This window comes from Colossoma macropomum, unplaced genomic scaffold, assembly GCF_904425465.1.
Source record: "Colossoma macropomum unplaced genomic scaffold, Colossoma_macropomum, whole genome shotgun sequence".
In the NCBI taxonomy this organism is placed as follows: Eukaryota; Metazoa; Chordata; class Actinopteri; order Characiformes; family Serrasalmidae; genus Colossoma; species Colossoma macropomum.
In genome coordinates, this window is record NW_023494795.1 from 9,223,660 (window position 1) to 9,243,532 (window position 19,873).

Below are 19,873 nucleotides of genomic sequence, written 5' to 3' on the forward strand. Positions count from 1 at the left end.
CAATATATCTAATATCTCTCATTTAGGGACTGTTGTGAGAATATTATGAGATTCTACTACCTCTAGATGTTTTTAAGTCATGTCATCTAGTGAAACTTGGCTTACTGTGTTGGCAGACAACTTTGCAAGACAGGATGCAGGTAATATGCTTGAAACTTGCAAAATTATCTGGCAAAAGAATAAGACAGGTCCAGAAATAATGTCTAGAAATAAGTAAAAAATTACAAATTTCTTACAATGTCATAATAAGAAATTTTAGAAATATTGACTAGATTTAGCACATTTCATTTTGCAGCATTTATTTATGAGAGTGAGGAACTGTTCTGCCCACAAACACATTCTTCTATAGATGCCATTGCTAAGCTGGCCAAGCTATAAAGAACACTGGAATTCAACCCAATTAGAAAGTGTAGCAACAGTTTAGAGCAAAACTGAAGAAAATTATTATGATCCTGTTGTTGCATGACTTTCTAATGTTAATAAGCAGGAAAAAGTGGCCCAAATCTGATTTTCTCACCAAATCAGATTTTTTCGTTTGGCTGTTCACACTATCTTTTAAATGTGATCTATATGCGACATCAGTCTGAACAGATCAGCTCTTAAACTGACCCGCATGCACAAAAGAACAAAGCTTCACGTTGCTTCACGTGGCTCATCCAGAGGTAAACAATCATGAAGCTTCACTGTCTGACAGCTGGGCTCATCACCCAGAATGTGTTTGTGGTCACCGTAAAAAAGACATGGTCACTTTTTCAGTTCGTGCCCTTGAATTCTTTTAACTTTGCTTTCAGACTTTTAACTGTTCTTTGATGTTGCAGCCTCGTTCTCCTGCGCAAAATTATGACAAACGTTGAGCTGGATTGACATAAAAGTCGCCTTAATTCCGATCTGGCTGTACAGACTGAGTCGCATTGCCACACGTCGGAAACGTATCGGATTTTAATACCACATATGAAAGCGTCTCAAATCAGAATTGAAAATGTCCGATTCAGTGTATTTTTTGCTGTTAACACTGACACACATCTGTGTCACATATGAAGAAAAAGATCGGATTTGGGCCACATTTACCTGCTGTGTGAACACAGCCTAAAGCTGGGGGGCACAAGGAGTGCTTGAGTAAATTGTTGTGTTCAAACAATGCAACTGCGTTAGAGGTTCACTCTCCGTGATGCTTTGCCACATCTTTACAATGCGCATTGTGAGTTCTGCATTGTGATCACAATGTAATGTTGCAATGTTACACCCCTAGTAGCTAATGATGTTATAAAGTATGCAATAATGTATAAAGCAATACAGTTCAGCAAGTTGCTGTTGGAAGAAAATCTTGTATCTCCAAAACAAGAACTTTACAGGAGAAGGAAAAAACATACTCTACTTTTGTAATGTAAGTCAATGGAACCAGACTTTTTTCCAAGTAATTTTGGGTCATTTCTTTAGGTCCATTCATAATAAAATTTACAAACAATGTTAAGGACAAGTCATTTCAAATTATGTCAAAAACTGAAAAACGGCAAAACTGGAGATACAAGGTTTTGTTCCGACAGCAGCAAAAAATAAACACCAAACTAAGTTCATTAGGTTGGAATTTTTGCCAATGTTCCGTAAACCTGGCAACACAAACACATTTGTAGATCGTTCAACTGGAGCAAGAAATTGTAGTTCATGAGGTTAAAAAGGGTCATGCCAACCTCCAACTATTAAAAAAGCATTCCTGAACATTTCTCAAGTTTACTGTGTGTTGCATTTCCTCTAGGATACTGCGTCAACCAGTGATTATTCTTCCTCTGTAATTTAAACCAACCACATGATCCGCTAGAAATACCAATGTTTTTTTTCCCCTCAAATTAAAAAGGGCAAATTGGGGATCTGTTGATTTAAAGACGTACACAATGCTGGGGACGAGTCAAACACAGACCACAGAGTGTCACAGCACGGAGAAACTGGCTTTAACCAAGTTTGAAAGAGTGGATTCCTCCTTCGAGCGCTTGGCTCATGGAAGAAGAGCAGAAAAATAACAACAACAACACATTCTTGTGTTTTTTTAAATCTTCCTCACTGCCCTGGGGAAGAGAGGACATCCACACATGAATCGCTTGCTGGGAAATCATTCCCTTTTCTAAAGATCGACGTACTGTGGTTGATGGTGACGTGCCAAAAATGGTAAAAATCTACATAGCACCTTAACATCACTAAGAAGTACCATCTCAATTATTATTGCTCTGATTGATCATTGTTCAGTCTCTTCAAGACACTAATATATCTCTCTGCCTACGACCATTTCACCTCCTGCTTGCGTTCCAATGTAGGGAACGGAGTAAATAGCATGGGGGATATGGGGTATACATGCTCTAGTCTGCAAAAATGACATCCCTCTAAAGTTTCACTCCTCAGCCTCAGCCAAACTGAAGTAGCAATATGGGATCTAAAACTGACTGCCTGGGATTGCAGTAACTCAAATATGAAATATTCTGCACTATCTGCAAAAACAGACTTTGCAAGGCAAACAATTAACTTTAGATCGAACTGCCTCTCTATTAAATACAGTCTTCAATAGTGCTATCTATATGGAGACACCTCATGAAATAATAACATTAGAAAGAAAAAAAAAAAACAACAAAGTGGAAAAATATTGCAGATAAGATCCATTCACGTCTTCCAAAGAAAAGAAAAGAAACTAGCGCTTGTTTTCACATAAAAAAAGAATCCATTCAAAGTGGTTCTCAATCGTCTTTTCGTCTTTGTAATAATTTCATGGTTTGCACAAACACAAACACATTTCAACTGTCGTGGTGCACCAGAAAACGTGACCATCTTTATGTCTGGTGTGTTTATAAAATACACCCCTCAAGAGCGTCGAAACTGACCAGGAGAAAGGGATGGGATGCTCTTGTGGAGAATGCGGCGAGGCTCCAACTCACTGCAAACAGTTCCAGCGGAGAGTCTCGGTACACGAATAGCAACTGGCCTGAGAAGCCAAGCCTCTGTCAACATTCAGCCACTGCTTCTGCCTCTCTGCTTACAGAGGGGACGTTTTTTTTTTTTTACCCTGTTGTCAATTCCACACTGAAATCCAAAAGGCAAACTGTCAAACGCAAAGCAGGAAATTTATGTAGCCTACCACAATCATTGGACCATGGCTATTAAAATTGAAAAGGAAAAAAAAACACTCAATTTTTTTGATTGAATTTGCTTCTTTTGTGCAGTTTTTGTCCTTTTTTTTGTAAAAAATATCCATATTCTAGTGAGGTCCATACTGACAATGAGCAAATCAACCAGTCGTTAAAATAAAGAAAAAAAAAGCATCAAACTGCTAGAAAACGCTCCATCTCTCCACTGACACATAATAAGATCTTCGGACCTTTGACATGTCCAGGTAGCATCTCCCTCTTCCATTTTTTTTCCCTTCCTTTCCTTTGTTCTTTCCTCTGTTCAGCGTCTTCGCTAATGAGGCGGCAAATGTCCTTCGCCGAAAAACAAAGGAACGGTCCTATTCCGCAGCTTCTGGAGTCACCGTACGAGAGAGACTTCATGTTTTCAGTTTTGTTCATTATTTTGACGCAATTATCCTCGGTGGCACCTTCAACCGGTGCAGTTTTTTTTTTCCCGAGAGTTCCCGCCCATGCCCAGGGGTGCTCACCGGTGTCCATCACACCTGAACGCCCGTCCCGTGCAGGTGGATCATCTGAGCTCGCATAGTCTGTATACTGCTCATGACTTTCTTCTGATGGCCCACTAAAGAGATCCCCAAACTCATCACGTCCCTGCCGACGGAAACACATGCTCATAAATCACGCAGTGGCACTACAGAGCATTGAAGATTTATGGACTCATGCATTATTTTGTTAATGGAGAAGAGACAAGGCAGAAAAGCTACATTTACAACAACATGACATGCTGGACATGTATCAGAAAAGATTCAAATTAGGCCTCTCCATGCGGGAGGCGGTGTGAGCAGCAGCAAAGTGATTAAATTTGTCCTTCAAAGATGCAAGACTGTGTAACATTTCTGCCATGTTTAACCCTAAGAAGTTGCAGTGATAATAGATAAAGTTTAGATGATACAGTTTTAGTCAATACCATATTCAGGTCTGTAAGTATAAGAGGATCTGTTTTATTATCATTTCAATTTCATGATTTTTTTGGCCATGTTTTTGTCATTGTTTGAAAGTAATTACATAATTAAGTATAGCAAAACAACAATAATAACTGAACTTCTAAGGGTTAAAAGTGAGAAAGAAAGAGGTAATAAAGTTTGGTTCTTACTCGATAGTCATCCTAGCGACAGATTCGAGTGAGCTGTAGCCAGCTGCGGTGAAGTTGTCTTTGTATCTCTCCATCTTAATGGCTTCCAACCACTCGCTGACCGAGCGGAACGAGGTGAAATCTGGCGTGCTCTGGTCCAGCAGCGGGCTAATGGGTCTGAAAATGACAAGAGATGAACATGATCATCCAAAAACGTCTGACCCGCAATCTCCTAATGCTTAGGTTTTGGTAGGAATCGCTTCTTTACACTGATCTGATTTCACTTTCTCTTAGTTCAGGGCAATTAAGTAGGGGCAAGGTGGCCTGCACAGACGAGAAACCTCTATCCTGACCTTTTATGTCTAACAACAATTCCAAAAAAGCAGTTATAATGGTCATTTCTCTCATCTTTTCATTTCTGTGGCCAAAGGAAACAATGTTTTTTCCTTCCCAAAGGTAAATCTGGCAATAGCCATCCCAGTAAAAACGATGGCAAAGTGGACAAAGCTCCTTTTCCCTGTTGTTTCACAGGTTATGTCCTCCATCTCACACAGGCTCTGGCCGTGCTCTCCCCGTAAATGGATTTCATCTGATAAATGCCACGGTGGGCGTCAATGCCCCCACAGAACTTAAAAGTCCCGGGCTCTCATTATGGCGATTGATTTAAAAGCCCTGCTATTGACCATAAAGCCACGGAAGCAGCTTCGCCGTATTGATTCTCCGGGATTTATCTTTCATCTGTAAACCTCAGCGGATACATGGAGCACGGGACAGTTCGCTAATCTGGTTACAACAACAATAACACACAACAACAAAACAAGAGTAATAAAAAAACAAACAGGAGGGAAATAAATAACTAACAGGTCAATAATTTATTTTCATGTATGTTGTGGAAGAAAAGGATGGGGAGTAAACATTAGGAGGTGCCATGGTTAGGTTTTAATGGAACAGGTTGGTTTTACCTTGTGGTAGTTCCCACAGGTGTTTTCAGGGTATTGGGATTACGGATCATTTTGTCCAAAATGCCGACTATTTGGTCGAATTTGGGCCGGTCGGCTCTGTCCTTCTGCCAACAGTCCAGCATGAGCTGGTGGAGGCCAGGGGGGCAGTCCATGGGAGCTGGAAGACGATAACCCTCCTCTATAGCCTTGATGACCTGTGAATAGTGGGAGACAAATTGTAAGTCTTTTTTTCGTCAATGTAGTGTAGTGATTACATTTACCCTGTACCATTATTTACCAATACATCAAACTTTCTCCTCTCACTTGCTGTGTTATTAACCTTTAAATTCATACCTTGGGTGACTGGCAATGTGTGGCTTCACTTTCCCTCCACTACCTTGTCAATTTTTATTCAGATAAATGATAAAAATACAGTAAAAGAAATGTTTTATTGTATTATTTGGTTACTGTCAATGAATTGTTTTGACAGTTTTACTTTGTCATGGCAGTTTGTGGTTCATTTTGTGTTATATTTAAGTGCCTGGTCCCTAAAGATACAGCGTACATTATATTTACAAAAGTATCCAGACCCCTTAAGGTTCCTGAGGTGCTACTTGAGGTGCACCCACTTCTGACGCAGGTGTTAGGTGCACACTCTTAGTTTGTATAATCCCCATATATACATATGGAGCAACCACACATGAGTCTCAGGTTACTATGTCCAATGCCAAGTGTCGGCTGGAAGGGTGAAAAGCCCACCAGCATTTGGCTGTGGAGCAGTGACTGCTTTCTCTGGAGTGATGGAGCACCACTGTATATTGGTGGGATGAGGCGGTGTGTCATTCGTGATCCAGAACTAATCATCCAACATCAGCACCTGACCTGAATTGCTGAATGCAGTTAATTCCTCACAGCAATGCTCCAACATCTAGTGTAAAGCCTTAGAAGAGTAGAGGCTGTTACTGCAGCAAAGCCAACAACCTCTCCTCTAATATGCATGATTTCAGAAGAAATGTTGGATGAGCAAACTTTTGAACGTATAAAGTACGTCCAAAAACATGTGTTTAAGCAGTTCAAGTATTTCACCATTCAGTGTGAAACAAGGTGCCACATTACTTTTCACACTACAAAATGTAGTTTTAAGGACGGAGTGAAATAAAAAAAAAAAAAGAAGGGAAGATACAGTATAATTGGAAGAAAAAGAAAAAAAAGCAAGGAGAGTTAAAAAAAGTAGATGATTAACTTGCATAAATAACAAGGATAGATCACAAAATCTCTCACTCTTTCTCTACTTCCTCCTTCTTTAACCAAAAGCTCTATTCCCACATACTTTGCCAACTAAATCTTTTTTGGGTTTGCCCCCCACTGCCCCCAGATTAGAAACTTTAAAGAGGGGGAAAAACTGTTTAAGCAGAAGCAACTACTCTCTGACTCTGTTTTCATGACTCAAACACCACATAAACAGATGGAAAGATTGGTCAAAAGCATAGAAAGAAAGAAAGAAACAGTACGATTGGGAGTTGACCAACATCCATAACCAGCCTGTATAAGTATCAGACCATGGTTTTACCTCTCCCTCTCTCTCTTTCTGTTTCTCCAAGTATAGGCTTTACTATATCAACCTTTTGTGGTTTAACAACAGCTTTAAAGAACTGGAAGCTGAGAGCGGAAAAAAACAAGATGTTACAACTCCCTGAATGCATTCTGAAAATGACTGAATTAACAGATCCCGACTTAAGTGTCTGGAATTTACTGGCAACAGCATGCTGAGACAGGGTCTTCCCAAAATCTGCCCTGACTGTCACACCACATGGTGCATTAAAATAACCAAACCTAGTTTAATCTGTGGGCGACTGTTCCGGAGCAAACAGCAGCACTGCACATTCACACTTGCTGACTTATTGGAACAAGTGGACAATGAAGAATTAAAATCGCTCTATATTTTCCCATGTTAAGCTGGACCTGACCTTGGTGAACCAGCTAACTACGAGTCAACAGAACAGGGAAGGGGAAGGTCCAGAGGTGCTTTTCACTCTCCACCCACAGAAGAGCGGATGCCGCTCTGTTTACTTTGCGCGTTCATCTGCTATTCTTGTCGTGTCTTTTCAAGCAAAACTTCAGAGCTACAGAGAGAGAAGTGTCAAAACAACCAAAGTGTTGCAGAAATGTAAATGTAAATCTCTCTCTTTCTCTGCACCCTAGAGGAGAAAGCTGCCTCCGTCCTGACAGGGTACAAAAATCGCTGACATTGATGTCTGTCAAGAATCGAGCATGGAACACAGGCCAGTTTATAAAGTGTGCAATGTTAATGTTTAAGCATTTAGCATTCATGTTTGCTAACATCTGCTATCCTATAGAGGGTAGCCCATGCAACTAGGGAAGTGGGGAATTATAAGTCATCATTAGTCTTTCTGATAAGGGGTGTTTACCTTCTCTGAGGATGTTCAAGCTTGTGTAATTTTGACAAAGAGTGTGCCTAACAGAGCAGCATACACGAGACAAGTGCCTGCAAACAGCAATGGATTAAAACCACTTCCCTTCATACATATCATTAGCCGCTACGGCGGTGGAATTTCAATGTGGCGGAAACTCAACTGGGAATGATGGAGAGCATCGCGGTGTTCGTATGTACCAATTTCTGTGAGACAAAAGCAAAGGGGGGCTCCAGATCATGGAGTTTTGCATGGCTAAGTAGATATCGCTGAAATTATTGAGCTCCGCTGACGATAAATTCCGCATTATCATATCTCATTAGTAAGGTTAAATGTCTACCGCAGACACAAGAAGGCACTCTAAATGCAAAGCACTCTGTTCTTCTCTAAAGATCTGTTTTTTATCAATTCATACAGCCAGAGGATGATCAGCAGTGGTCAGGAGTGGAGGCAACAGCATTGGGTGGCACAGAGACAAACAAAGCGGGACGTGGGTATTGACTGATAACACGCAGTCTAGCTGAGCGTAGCGCACTCATGAGGGAGCTACTTCACGGATCGGCTCTGATGCGCGGGCGAGAAATAGACCAGATGCAGAGGAGGCGTAGCAGAGATTTGAACCCGCCGCCTTTTTCTGCTGGAACAGCATGAGGGGTGGAGAGAGCGCAAGTCGAGACTCATCGATGAAGTGCACTGAATTTCTAAATGGAGATAGATGAACTCAAAGTGTGAGTGTGGAAGTTGGGACTGAATGAACACAGTGCCATGATTTTGCCACGTTAGATTTTTGTTTAGTGTATTAACACTGCATGTTCCTGAAATAAGCAATGATCCTAACAAGATCTAGAGACCAATACAGTCCTGAAATACTGCTTGAAAAAACATTGCATAATAAACCATCGTCTGATAATCATGATAGAACTTCTGATTTACATGTACTTCCATGGAAACAGTGACTCACATCTTGATTGGACATGTCCCAGTAAGGCCGTTCCCCATAGGACATGACCTCCCACATGACAATGCCGTAACTCCACACATCACTAGCCGATGTGAATTTACGGTACTGGATGGCTTCCGTGGCTGTCCACCGAACTGGGATCTTTCCGCCCTGTTCAGTAAAATGCAGGTCAGTGGCTGGGGTAAACATCATATTCATTACATCCTGCATCTTCCCCTAAAACATCAACCAGAGAAGAGTCACACCTTAGCATACAATCACACCAGCATCAGGCTGAATTGATAAGATATGGGGGAAAGGGAAAGCTTTCAGTGCAGCATGCACTGAGAGCTGCACGGGTATCTGCAATGCATTCCCATGCAGTAGCCTTAAGACAATTTGAGTATTCTGACGGCATAGTGAGCAGGCTGGGAAGCAGGCAGGCTGAGGCAGCTGAGCTTTAATTGACTCACCGTTGTGGTGTAGACAGCCTCCGGATCGTCGTCAATCACTCTGGACAGGCCGAAATCGGACACTTTACATACGAGGTTGCTGTTGACGAGGATGTTTCGGGCTGCAAGGTCGCGATGCACGTAGCCCATGTCTGAGAGGTAGCGCATCCCCGCTGCGATGCCGCGGAGCATTCCCACAAGCTGGATCACTGTGAACTGGCCATCATGTTTCTGCACAAAAACAACACAGCCGGTGGTGAGACAGATTTCTACAGCGGGCACAACTTTAGCTTCGTCTGGTGTGCAAAGTCCAGGGTGTTCCCTGCCTTCCACCCAATCACCGCCGGGATAGGCTCCAGCTCCCCCCGCGATCCAGAAGGATAAGCGGCTTAGAAAATGTGTGTGAGTGTGTGTGTGGTGTGCAAAGTACTTCTCATCATTATTGATAAACTCTTTAATAGCCTATAATCTATTTGTTTTCCCTAACGTCACATTTTGAATGTAGTGGTCGCAAGTATCTACTCTCTCAGCCTTGTGGATCTTTCATTACCAATTGTGGATAGAGACTGCTGATGTACAAGAATTGGAGCCTTTAAATGTTAAATCTTGCAGCATGCAAGAAGCCAATTTAAGATAGTGTGTTGAATTCCCAGAGCAAACTGTGTGGGGACGATTATACTTACCCTGAGAAAGGCGTCTAACGAGCCGTTCTCCATATATTCAATTACGATCATGACTGGTTTTCCTGACAAAGAGAAGAACAAACTCCATTAGGCGCAGAGTGGTGAAGATAAACTCCATCCACTTACTGTGTAAAGCAGTAATGAGAGACAATAACTCAATCGGGGCTCTAAAAGGCACCTACATTAAGAGTGCAGAGTGCATTCTTTCTATTTATTTAAGGGGCAGAGAGTGCTTCTTTAACACATCTAGTCAGATTAATAATATCCAAAACAAAGCACATCCACAGCCAGACCATAAAGCTGCCACATGATAGATATTTATGTAAGCAAGGTTTACACAGTATGGTGGTACTGTTACTCCCTTTGCTACAAGGGCCTATATAGGAGTTCTCCAGTTCTTCACATTTCAATTCCTTACTTTCATAATTATACATCTTACATTCCCTTTTCATAGGGGTAGCTGAATAATTCATAGTAGTTACTGAATAGAGTTTCAACACTTTTCAACCTAATCTCTTTCCATTAGTAGAAAACTACTGCAATTCTTCAGCACCTGCTTCTAAGTGAGTTTTGGGTCAACAGGTTTTCAGTTAAGGAAAGAAAAAGAAATTACTGTCTGTCTCTAGGCTACAGATTGAAAGATACTGGGAGTAATAACTGAATAATAAGCCTGCAGGTTATTCTATTTGCTACTTGTTCTCTATTCATAAAAGAAGGGCTACGGAATGAGACAAAGCTCTAGTGTAGCACTGTGCACATTTTAGGACCTTTTGAGTCTGTAAACTGACCTCTAGTGACCACACCCTCCAGATGGACCACATTTGGATGGTCAAACTGTCCCATGATGCTGGCCTCGCACAGGAAGTCCCGCCTTTGCTTCTCCGTGTAGCCCACTTTCAGAGTCTTGATGGCCACGGGCACGTCCCTTTTTCCAGGCAGCTTCAGCCGGCCGCTGCAGACCTCCCCAAACTCACCTATCACAAAGGCAGCCCCCCACAGGCTGAGTTAAACCCTTCAGCACCCCCGTTTAACACCCTTATCTGTATCTTGACTACACAATACATCAGTCTTGCTGGTGACAGGATCCACTATTACATGGTGCCACGCCAATACATGGGGGAATATGACCGCGAGACATAATTGGATACGCCACATTCTGTGTACACTAACACCCTTACATGGCAATATCTAAGAAGTGATGCAGTAGCAATTCATCAACAATGATGCATCTTTGCGCATTGTAGCCTGAAGAGAAGACATATTAATTACTGTGTGATTTCACCCCCTCACCACCCCCACCCTCCAACCCCCTTTTTTGCGAAAGGGCTATTAATAACCAGACAGGAGAGATGTGCTGGGGCGCTATTGAAGGCGTAAATATTTGGCTGTCATTGTGATGAATGAGCGAGGGGGGTGCGTGAGTGAGGGTGGGAGAAAAACTCACCTGCGCCTATAACCCGCTCAATCTTGATGCAGGACGCGTCCAGCTCCTTGGCGAACTGGTGCACGGCCCTGTTGGGATCCTCGTAGGTTTCAGGGTCGATGTAGGTTTTGGTGCCTGGAAATTTAACTGTAGAAAGGTAAGAGGATTACTGTTACGATTAAATATGCATGCCGTGCATGCACACAAGCGGTGATGGACAGGCGTGATTAGTGAGGGCCGGCAAGATCCGGGGGAAAATGGCTTTGAACGGCTCTCTCGGATGAAGCGAGCCAGTGGCAAAAAGGTCTTTCTCATATACACTTTTATTTTCCTCAAAAAGGAATTAAAATGCTATTCGTTTTTCCACTTAACCTTCACCAAAAGGAGCTACGGGGGAGGTTAGGAGCGCAGAGGGGCAGACACAGGCGGAGCTGTCGCTCATTGGCTAATGGCTTTCAGAGACCTCATTTGTGGTTCGCATGCTACGAACCCTTCAGCTCAGATTAGACACTGGAGAGCACACATTACAATTCACTGGAGATGAATAATCAGGATTTTACTGGTTAAAACAAACACTGCCAGCTGTATCTAGCTGCCATGCTCTCAGGATCATGCTTCACGTGTGTCTGTCGTCAGATTTAACATGGAAGGAAATGTGAATGTGAGTTTTTGGTATCATTATCGGCTAAATGGCATGAATACATATTAGTTCATGTGTTGTGGCTCGCCCAGTGGCTGTTCTGTGCATTTGATTACTGCATGTTGCATCGCAATCATGCAAGTTTTGCATATACATTGAGCAGTTTTACATTACTCTCTGTCCAATTAACGTCTTCAACAGACCTCCCTCTCACATTCGCTAATTACAGTCCTACCTGTCAGCTTCAATACACTGGCACATTTAATAAGATGCAAACACTACCAGGCCGCGTCACGCTGTGCTAAAAATGACTAAAACGGACTGTTGCTAACGAGTAATTAAATTACTAATCTGCTGCAGGCGTGATGCTTGCAAACACAGGGCAGTGTAATATCCCCCCGGCTCTTCCTCAGCGACGTTAGGTCTCCCCGCAATGACTCGAAGGTTGAGGCGGTTGGATGTAAGCACAGATGGCTTTCTCCAAAAAAAAAACAAAGGCGTGAAAGAAGTCATTTACAGAAACAGTGGGCAAATATGGATGGGTGAAAAAACAACAAGCTGAACAAAAGGGAAAACTAGGGTAATGAAAAGAATTAAGAACGAAAAGAAACTACACAAAAATGTGCAAATACGGATACAGAGTAAACCTGAGACTAAGGTGTAAACCATAAGCTAAGAGAGGAGTCAGGGCTAGGTATATGTATCATTACGATTATACCGACTCTACCTCTGTATTGAGGCTCAATATTGATTCAGTACTTTTCCACTTCTCTTTTTAGATACGAAGCATCTCATGGACCTGGCTTGTAACTCACTCATTCACATTTGGCAGGCTGAAGATTGTCCACAAGGGGGCTCTATAATTAGCTTTAGTGTAGGGGCACCCAATCCTGGTCCTGCTGAACTACCACCCTAAAGAGTTTAGCTTCAACCCCTTCACGGGGTTGCCTTCATGGGCATCTGAATATTAGAACCAGGTGTGTTGTTTTAGAACCCCTCAGGGTGGTAGATCTCCAAGACCAGGACTGGGCACCCCTGCTTTAGTGTGTGTCCTTGTTAATAATTTTGCCAATTAGCATTGTTTTATTACTCTGTATAATGGTAGCAAGGGTCTAGTTGCATTTATGGCATTTATGAGTTGTGATGTAATCAGTAATAATGAATTTTTAACTACAATCCTGATAGATGTTGTGATTATTTTAAGCTCTGTTCTTTCAGTGACAGTCCCAGGAGAGATGGCAGCCTACGTTTCTCATCCTCGTGCTTCCTATAATTGCTTCGTCCATTCTGACTGTCAGATGATCTGATAGGACACGTCTTATCACTGATTTCCCCATGCCACACACGCCAACAAATTGGACCCACACAAAGAGCGTACACCCTATCATGCTACAAGTGCCCTGGTCAACGTCTCATTATTTAGTACCTAAACGTAAGGTCTTTTGTTAGCTGTGTGTGCCTTTTTTTAAAGCTTCCTTGTCCCTCTTTTTGTAGCAGAGCTGCTTGGCAGGTGCTCTGGATGCAGTAGTAGATGTTAGCATGCTAGCAAGAAGTGCTAGTCAGGCTATGCAGCTGCGTGCGAGTGAGCTAGCGGTGCCACCTTGACCCTTTGTTTCCAAATCAGCAGTTTGCCTACAGCGCTGATCATTAGTGGAGCGTGTCTGGGGAGGCCAGCGGCACAGCCATCTCCAGGGGCTTCATTAGAGAGTGTTGAGGGGAAGCAGCTCGTTGGGTGAAGGGCCCGGGAGCAGGGGCTTAGCAGCCCAACCCACAGCGCTACGTCTTAGCCACAAAAGCAGAAACGTAAGGCGTTAACGTCGATTCTTAAGTGTTGTGGATTGGAACGCTCCTTCTATCATATTGACGTGTTTTCACAAAGGTTGGAGCGGAGCCGTTGACTAAACTTCATGTGAAAAGACTCAGAAGAAAGCTTTTGTATTTCAGAGCCAAAATGTACTTGAAAATTTCATGGCTGAAGGCAAAGATGGGTACATCAAATGTGATGCTGTCTCTGCTAGTTTATTCCAATTTGTTTTCCTTGCACCTGCCCTATGGTGAAAGAGATCTGAGAGCGGGTGTATGTTTGTGTGTCTGTGTGTGCATAAACTAATAGAAGCTGATACTCACATTGAAAGTAGAGCTCTTCGTCTCCTTCCTGGTCTGCCTTGCTGTAGCCGCAGTGCCTTCATACGGAAACAAGAAATAGAGAAAGACGCAATCAACAGGTTGTACCAGAACACAAGGACATGAAGGTTTATAGCGTTTACAGTGGTGTAGAACGAGCCGATTCTACATACATTCTTCATAACAAACAATTAATTACAGATTTCTTATCCTAGTGTGCAAAGGTCTGAGACCACCCTTCATTTATTTTATTTCCAGTTAAATTTGACAATAAATAGACATTGTTTATTTTTCAGTGGAGAACAGACATGAGACAATCCATTTGACTAAGGAAGAGAAAAGGAAAATAAGGGAGTTTCCAAAACTGAAGCTCAAAATCGGTTAGCAGATACAGAGAAAATGGGAAAACTGTGCAAGACCTGGTAGACCACCAAAACTGTACTGATCAGATAAACAGTACTAGCGATAAAAAATGGGGGATCTTGCTTCGGATCTGAAAAGATCCACAGGTGCTTCTGTCCATCCTTCCACTGTGAGAAGACAACTCAATTCTATTGGTCTGAAATTAAGTGTAGCTGTCAAGAAGCTATTACTGAAAAAAAAAGGAAATGGACAAAAAAGAACATTTGCAAACCAAATGAATAAGCAGCTAATGTTCTCTGAACAATCGACTAGCCCAGAGCCCAGAGTTTAGATCTCCACAGTACTGAATGTGTTTGGAATTACTTGGATCACGGGAAGGAGAAAGTGCAACCAACTTCTAAGCCTGAACTTTGGAAGTGTGGAAAAACATGGACAAAGTTCATGTTTTCAGAAACACCTGTGGATCTTTTCAGATCTGAAGCAAGATCTCCTTTCTCTTAAAGATGAAGCTTTAAGCACTGTAAGTAAGTTTTGGTGCTCTGCCAGGTCTTGCATGGTTGCACAGAGTCCCATTTTCTCTTTCTTTTTTCAACGTAAAGCCTGGTTTGACTTTATTTAATATAAATGGTGGTCACTTTTGCACGGTACTACATAGGATGATGTAATGTGCAAAAATGTCCTTATCTGAGAAACAAAAGGTCTATGGGAAAGTATAATCAGGTTATACACTGTAGACATCAAATTTAAGTCTAAATTAAGGTTCTAATGTTTTAATTAGGCATAAATAATAAATTATCTCAGATTTCATGACCATGAACTCAAACTGGGTAATTGATTATCGCATAGCATTCAGCCAAAGGTAAGCATGCTTAGGAGTGATAGTAGACAGGAATGGTCGGCTGAAGGGAAGCTGAAGTCGGCACGCTTCCTCCGAGCTGTCAGCGTGCTCCAGTGAGAGGGCAAATGCAAAGGTGAAAAACTGGGCTGGACAAACACCGGAGTAGCTGGCCAAGCCATGACTGACAGGTGAGAAAAGGTGCGTGTGGAGAAGATGGCGGGAGGTTTGTGCTGACCAGTGCAGGGTGACACACAAACATATATATGCATACAGGTGTATACACACACATACTAGTTGAATAGGGGTGTAACGATACACAAAATTCTTAAAAAGTGCTATGTGTTGTGTTTTTTGCTCCATGCTAAGATATATTTTTTCAATACAGAAGTAAAAAAGAAACACTGGTGTTTATTTTTCATTTATGTTTTTGGTCAAAGTCCAATTGACACACAAAAAGATTGCTGAATTGTGGTGTTTATTTCATTGAATTCAGATGCATGCTTTTCCGAGCTGTTAAGGTTTCATAAGCTGAAAAAGGCATACCTATTACTGTGCCGAGGCAGATTAAACTTCATCTTGGTTACTGTATGAGACAACACTCATTTTAATGAAATACCTGACAAGAAAATAAATTACAGAATAATAACTAGCTAAGTTAGCTTTTCTTAACTATCTGCTGACCGTTGGCTTGATCAGTTGGATTAAACAGGACTGTACAATTCTCATATTTGTGATTAAAAACATTCTTTGGAAAGATAAATATTAATATAATTGTACAAGCATAATCAATTATACTGTTTTAAGTTTGCTGAAATATCTTGTGTACAAGAAGTTGAGTTCTCCTCAACATGAAGATGTTACAAGTTAGCTTTAGTGTTACCTCATCTGAAGGGTAGTTTTGCTGCTAATAACGTTTAGTCTGTTAGCACCAGTGCTGTGGCCTGCACTGAAAGTTTAAGGGACACAGCAAAACTACAGAAAAGACGCAAGAAAAGGTCACTGAAATGTAAAGTATATTCATTTCAATGTTCTCTTGCTTATAAAAGTACTTTGTGAAACAAAGTAGAATACTGTAATTAAATGCATATAAATAAACTTGCACCTAAACACTTCACAAATTATCACCTTTATTTCACAGTTATTTTAATGGTTGTTACTGTAATTATTATGGTAAAACACTCTATTTCAGTAGAACTAGATGAACTAATGCACCTGTTGAATTACAGTAAATGGCAATATTTCTAAGATATTAAATGACTGTAATTGTACATACTTTTATCATCACTGATTTTAATTTTTCTTTGCCTGGCACCTTTGCTACCAGACCTTTTACTGTTAATTGACAGTGTGTTTTTATAGTGTTACAGACTGATCTATAAATCTATAGATCTATAAATTTTTAGCTTAATTTTAATTTTACATACCAGTACAAATGTGACAAGAGAAGTGAGAATTCACATGAACGGAATAAAAGTAGATTAAACAATACCTGTTTGCATCAACGTTAAGTAGTATCGCAACACCCCTACAAAACCCCAACAGGAAGAACTCGAGTGCCTTTGTAATCCTCATAACTCATTGCTAAAGCAAACAGAAAGGCATGCAAAAGGAGTGCACATTCATTCCCGGTGTGGGCACTGGTAAGACAACGGCACACTGAGCATGCTGATGGGCGGATGATTTCGGGCCAGAGGGAGTGTGCAGGGGAGAAGTCCACGGCTATGGTGGCCTGTGAGGGACAGAAAAGGCAAAGCATGCCAGAGCAGAGGAGACTCACAGGAGCGGAGAGTCAATCGGGCCCGCGAGAGCGTACCTTCTCCCGATGATGAAGCCAAACACCATGAACACCAGGATGATGGTGCCGGCTACCGCTACCACCGCGATGATGATGACCGGGTTCTGCTCGCTTGACACGATCGTGGCTAACATGGACACAAAGAAACACAAACATAGACATGTGTTAAACTTGTAAATTCCAAGACTTATTCTTCAGCAACTACATGGAAAGAAGTGCAAACTGGACGAGTTATTCTAGTTCTAGGACTGAGGAATGGGAGTCTGGACCTGCCTGCTTTCTTTAGGCGTTTAAGCCTGTGATCACCTAAGATTATGTAAATCCTCTGTATAAACTTGCATTGTCCAAAATCAGCAGAAGGCTTAGGGAGTATCAAACACACTTTTCACCAACTTGCTGAAGGCTCCCTTTTTACATCGACATGCTACGGCTAAGCATGTAGGATGAGGCGGAGAGTCGTAACCCCCTTTTCGCCTTCTCTCCGCTCTATTTTAGGGTCTCGCCGAGTGCACGCTTGTACTGTTTCTGAAAATGGGCTTAATAGTCCCCGATGGTAACGTGGTGCCCTTCATTTGAAACAATGACACATTCAGGTTGGATTATTTCTCGTTTAGGCCGCTTCTCCGCCGCTAAAAGCCCGCTCGCATTGACAGAGTGCTGAAGGAACAGGATATGCGGCTCCAGCTCCAAGTTTTACACTGGGACAGCAGTATTTAAAGAGCACATCATGGCAGGCAATTTGACAAGTATTCAGGCTTTTTATGCAGGGGCTGAGTTCTGCTCAAATACCACCTCCCGCTAAATCTCTAACAAAAGTGGAACAAAAAGGCAGCAAGGCTGGCATCAGCATGTTAAGGCCAGCTTAACTCTACGTTATCTTGGGGCTTATTTTATTACTTTTACCAAAATGTACCAAAAAGCTGACAAATAAACAACACATTTGAGAGTAAAGCTAAAGCTGCAGAAGGACTTTAAGAGCCTCAGGAACATGTCTTGGCTGATCGACTACATTTGAGAAGAAGGAGAAATTGAGATAATTTGTTTGTTTGAGGTATTACTCATCTCCTTCCAGCCCTTGAGGTAAAGAGCATCTAGAATGTGCATCTGTCTGCCTGCTCGCTTTGTTTCTTCAGTAGGTAATAATGATAAAGTCTTTGATCCGTACCAGCGCCTGAAGACTCCTCCTTGGTGGTGACCTCCAGTCTGGGGCCGAACATGCCGTAGCCGGCGGCGGTGAACGCTCGGATCTGAAACACGTACGCCGTGCTGGGCTTCAGATTGTTCACCGTGGCTGACGTGGACTTGGACTTCACCGTCGAGTAGATGCGGTCCTTCTGGTCCTTCACATGAAAAGACACAAGAGAGAGAGAGAGAGAGAGACAATGACGTTCTGTATTCAAGGCGATGAAAATAAACACTTTTGCCAGTGCTTCACGCTGAGGGAAAGGTTGCGCTGAAGGGTTTATGGAGAAGTGGTTTTCGAAAAAAAAACAAACAAAAAAAACCGACAGCATTCATACGTTGCTGTGGTAACCGGGAGAAAGCAGCATGTCAAGAGCAGCACTTCGTTTACAATGGCCATGTCAGAGGCTCGCGCCTCAAGAGGTCTGCATGTGATCCGTCTCTCACTCTCTCTCACACATACACATTTTCACACATTGTTAATGTAACGGAAGGGAGCATTGAAGAAACCTGTGATGTACGGTTGAATGCAAAAGTTTAAGCGCCCTGTTAAATGACGATTTGTTGATTTTCTAAGTAAAAATAAGTTTACACACCCTCTACAGATAACATGAAATCAGAACTTTTCACAGTGATTAGAATCAAATCAATTATTTAAGCCAACTTTTAAAGTCAATTATTCACAATAACAACGACACACTAAGCTTTTTATATATGAAAATAGCCTGAGAATTTTATTTTTGGCCAAATATTATTAGAATCTAGTATAATTAATTAGAGTAATCTGAAATTGATACAGCTGAATTAATATCTTCAGACTGCTGCATTGTACGCAAACAGTGATTGAAGGTACTCCAAAGATGGTCACAAGTCATGAGTTGAGTCTCATACCTTTAGTAGAAAAGTTTAGTTTAGTATTGTTATTTGCGGCAAGAATTTCATTGTTCAAAAGTAAACGCCTACTGAAAACCAGTCAGGTTTGTTATGGCTCCAAATATTGTGCCTAGGCCGACCCCTGAAAAACAGCCCCACGGCATTATCCCTCCTCTACCAAACTGTACAGCTGGCACAACACATTCAGGCAAGTAACATTCTCCTGGCATTCACCAAATGCCAGTGATTCATCACTCTACAGAATGTGTTTCCACTGCTCTAGAGTCCAGTAGCAGCGTGCTTTACACCACCAGAGGTGGCATCCTATGACATGTTTAAAGTCACTGAGCTCAACATGGCCCATTCAGTGTTTGTCTATCAAGACTGCACGGCTATGTGCTTAATTTTATCCACCTGTTAGCAATGAGTGTGGCTGAAACACCTGAACTCAATGATCAGGAGGGGTCTCTATTCTTTTGCCAATATAGTGTATCTTCAGCCTGAGAGACAGAACTGTGTTTGAAAAGAAGGAGGCAAAATAACATGAAAAAGTTAGTCTGTAGTTTTTAGTACTAGCTAGCTTACGGAATAGCTGATACAAAGTTTTAAGGAAAAGTGATCTAACTTGTTAAAACTTCAGCTAAATAAGCTCCTGCACTTGCTAGTGTGCTTCCTATCCAAACTCCATGCTAGCCAACAGTTTCAAGTTATTTTCACTCCACATTTTCTGCCTGAAGAGCTCCATTCTGTCCCTCAGACTGAAGGGTTTTTTTATAGTGAAAGGCTCATTATTTGAAACTGTACTAAATCTTTCGCCACTGCAAGCTGTGTGAGAATGATATTGTAATGGCTGCATGACCATAGCAAAACTGACTGGAGGTCAACCTCACACGAGGTTGGAAATTAAAGATTTTATTCATTTATTGTGTAGCAGTCCTAATTCAA

General features: G+C 41.8%; 1 protein-coding gene across 3 annotated transcripts in view; it reads right to left on the bottom strand.

Moving 5' to 3' along the window:
• Window positions 1-1,483: 1,483 nt before the first annotated feature.
• epha7 (eph receptor A7) overlaps window positions 1,484-19,873 on the bottom strand; it is a 116,519-nt gene continuing 98,129 nt past the window's right edge. Inside the window, exons 7-17 of one of the 3 annotated variants that reach the window (XM_036581371.1) lie at window positions 18,039-18,213; window positions 16,892-17,000; window positions 13,881-13,936; window positions 11,135-11,248; window positions 10,479-10,664; window positions 9,691-9,752; window positions 9,029-9,238; window positions 8,577-8,726; window positions 5,205-5,398; window positions 4,264-4,419; window positions 1,484-3,761 (exon numbers count right to left, since the gene is read on the bottom strand). In XM_036581371.1, coding sequence (XP_036437264.1) covers window positions 3,647-3,761; window positions 4,264-4,419; window positions 5,205-5,398; window positions 8,577-8,726; window positions 9,029-9,238; window positions 9,691-9,752; window positions 10,479-10,664; window positions 11,135-11,248; window positions 13,881-13,936; window positions 16,892-17,000; window positions 18,039-18,213 — 1,527 coding nt within the window. In that variant the 3' untranslated portion in view covers window positions 1,484-3,646. Of the gene's footprint in view, window positions 3,762-4,263; window positions 4,420-5,204; window positions 5,399-8,576; window positions 8,793-9,028; window positions 9,239-9,690; window positions 9,753-10,478; window positions 10,665-11,134; window positions 11,261-13,880; window positions 13,937-16,891; window positions 17,001-18,038; window positions 18,214-19,873 lie in introns of all 3 variants that reach the window. The other 2 variants (XM_036581370.1, XM_036581369.1) reach the window with 2 other exon arrangements.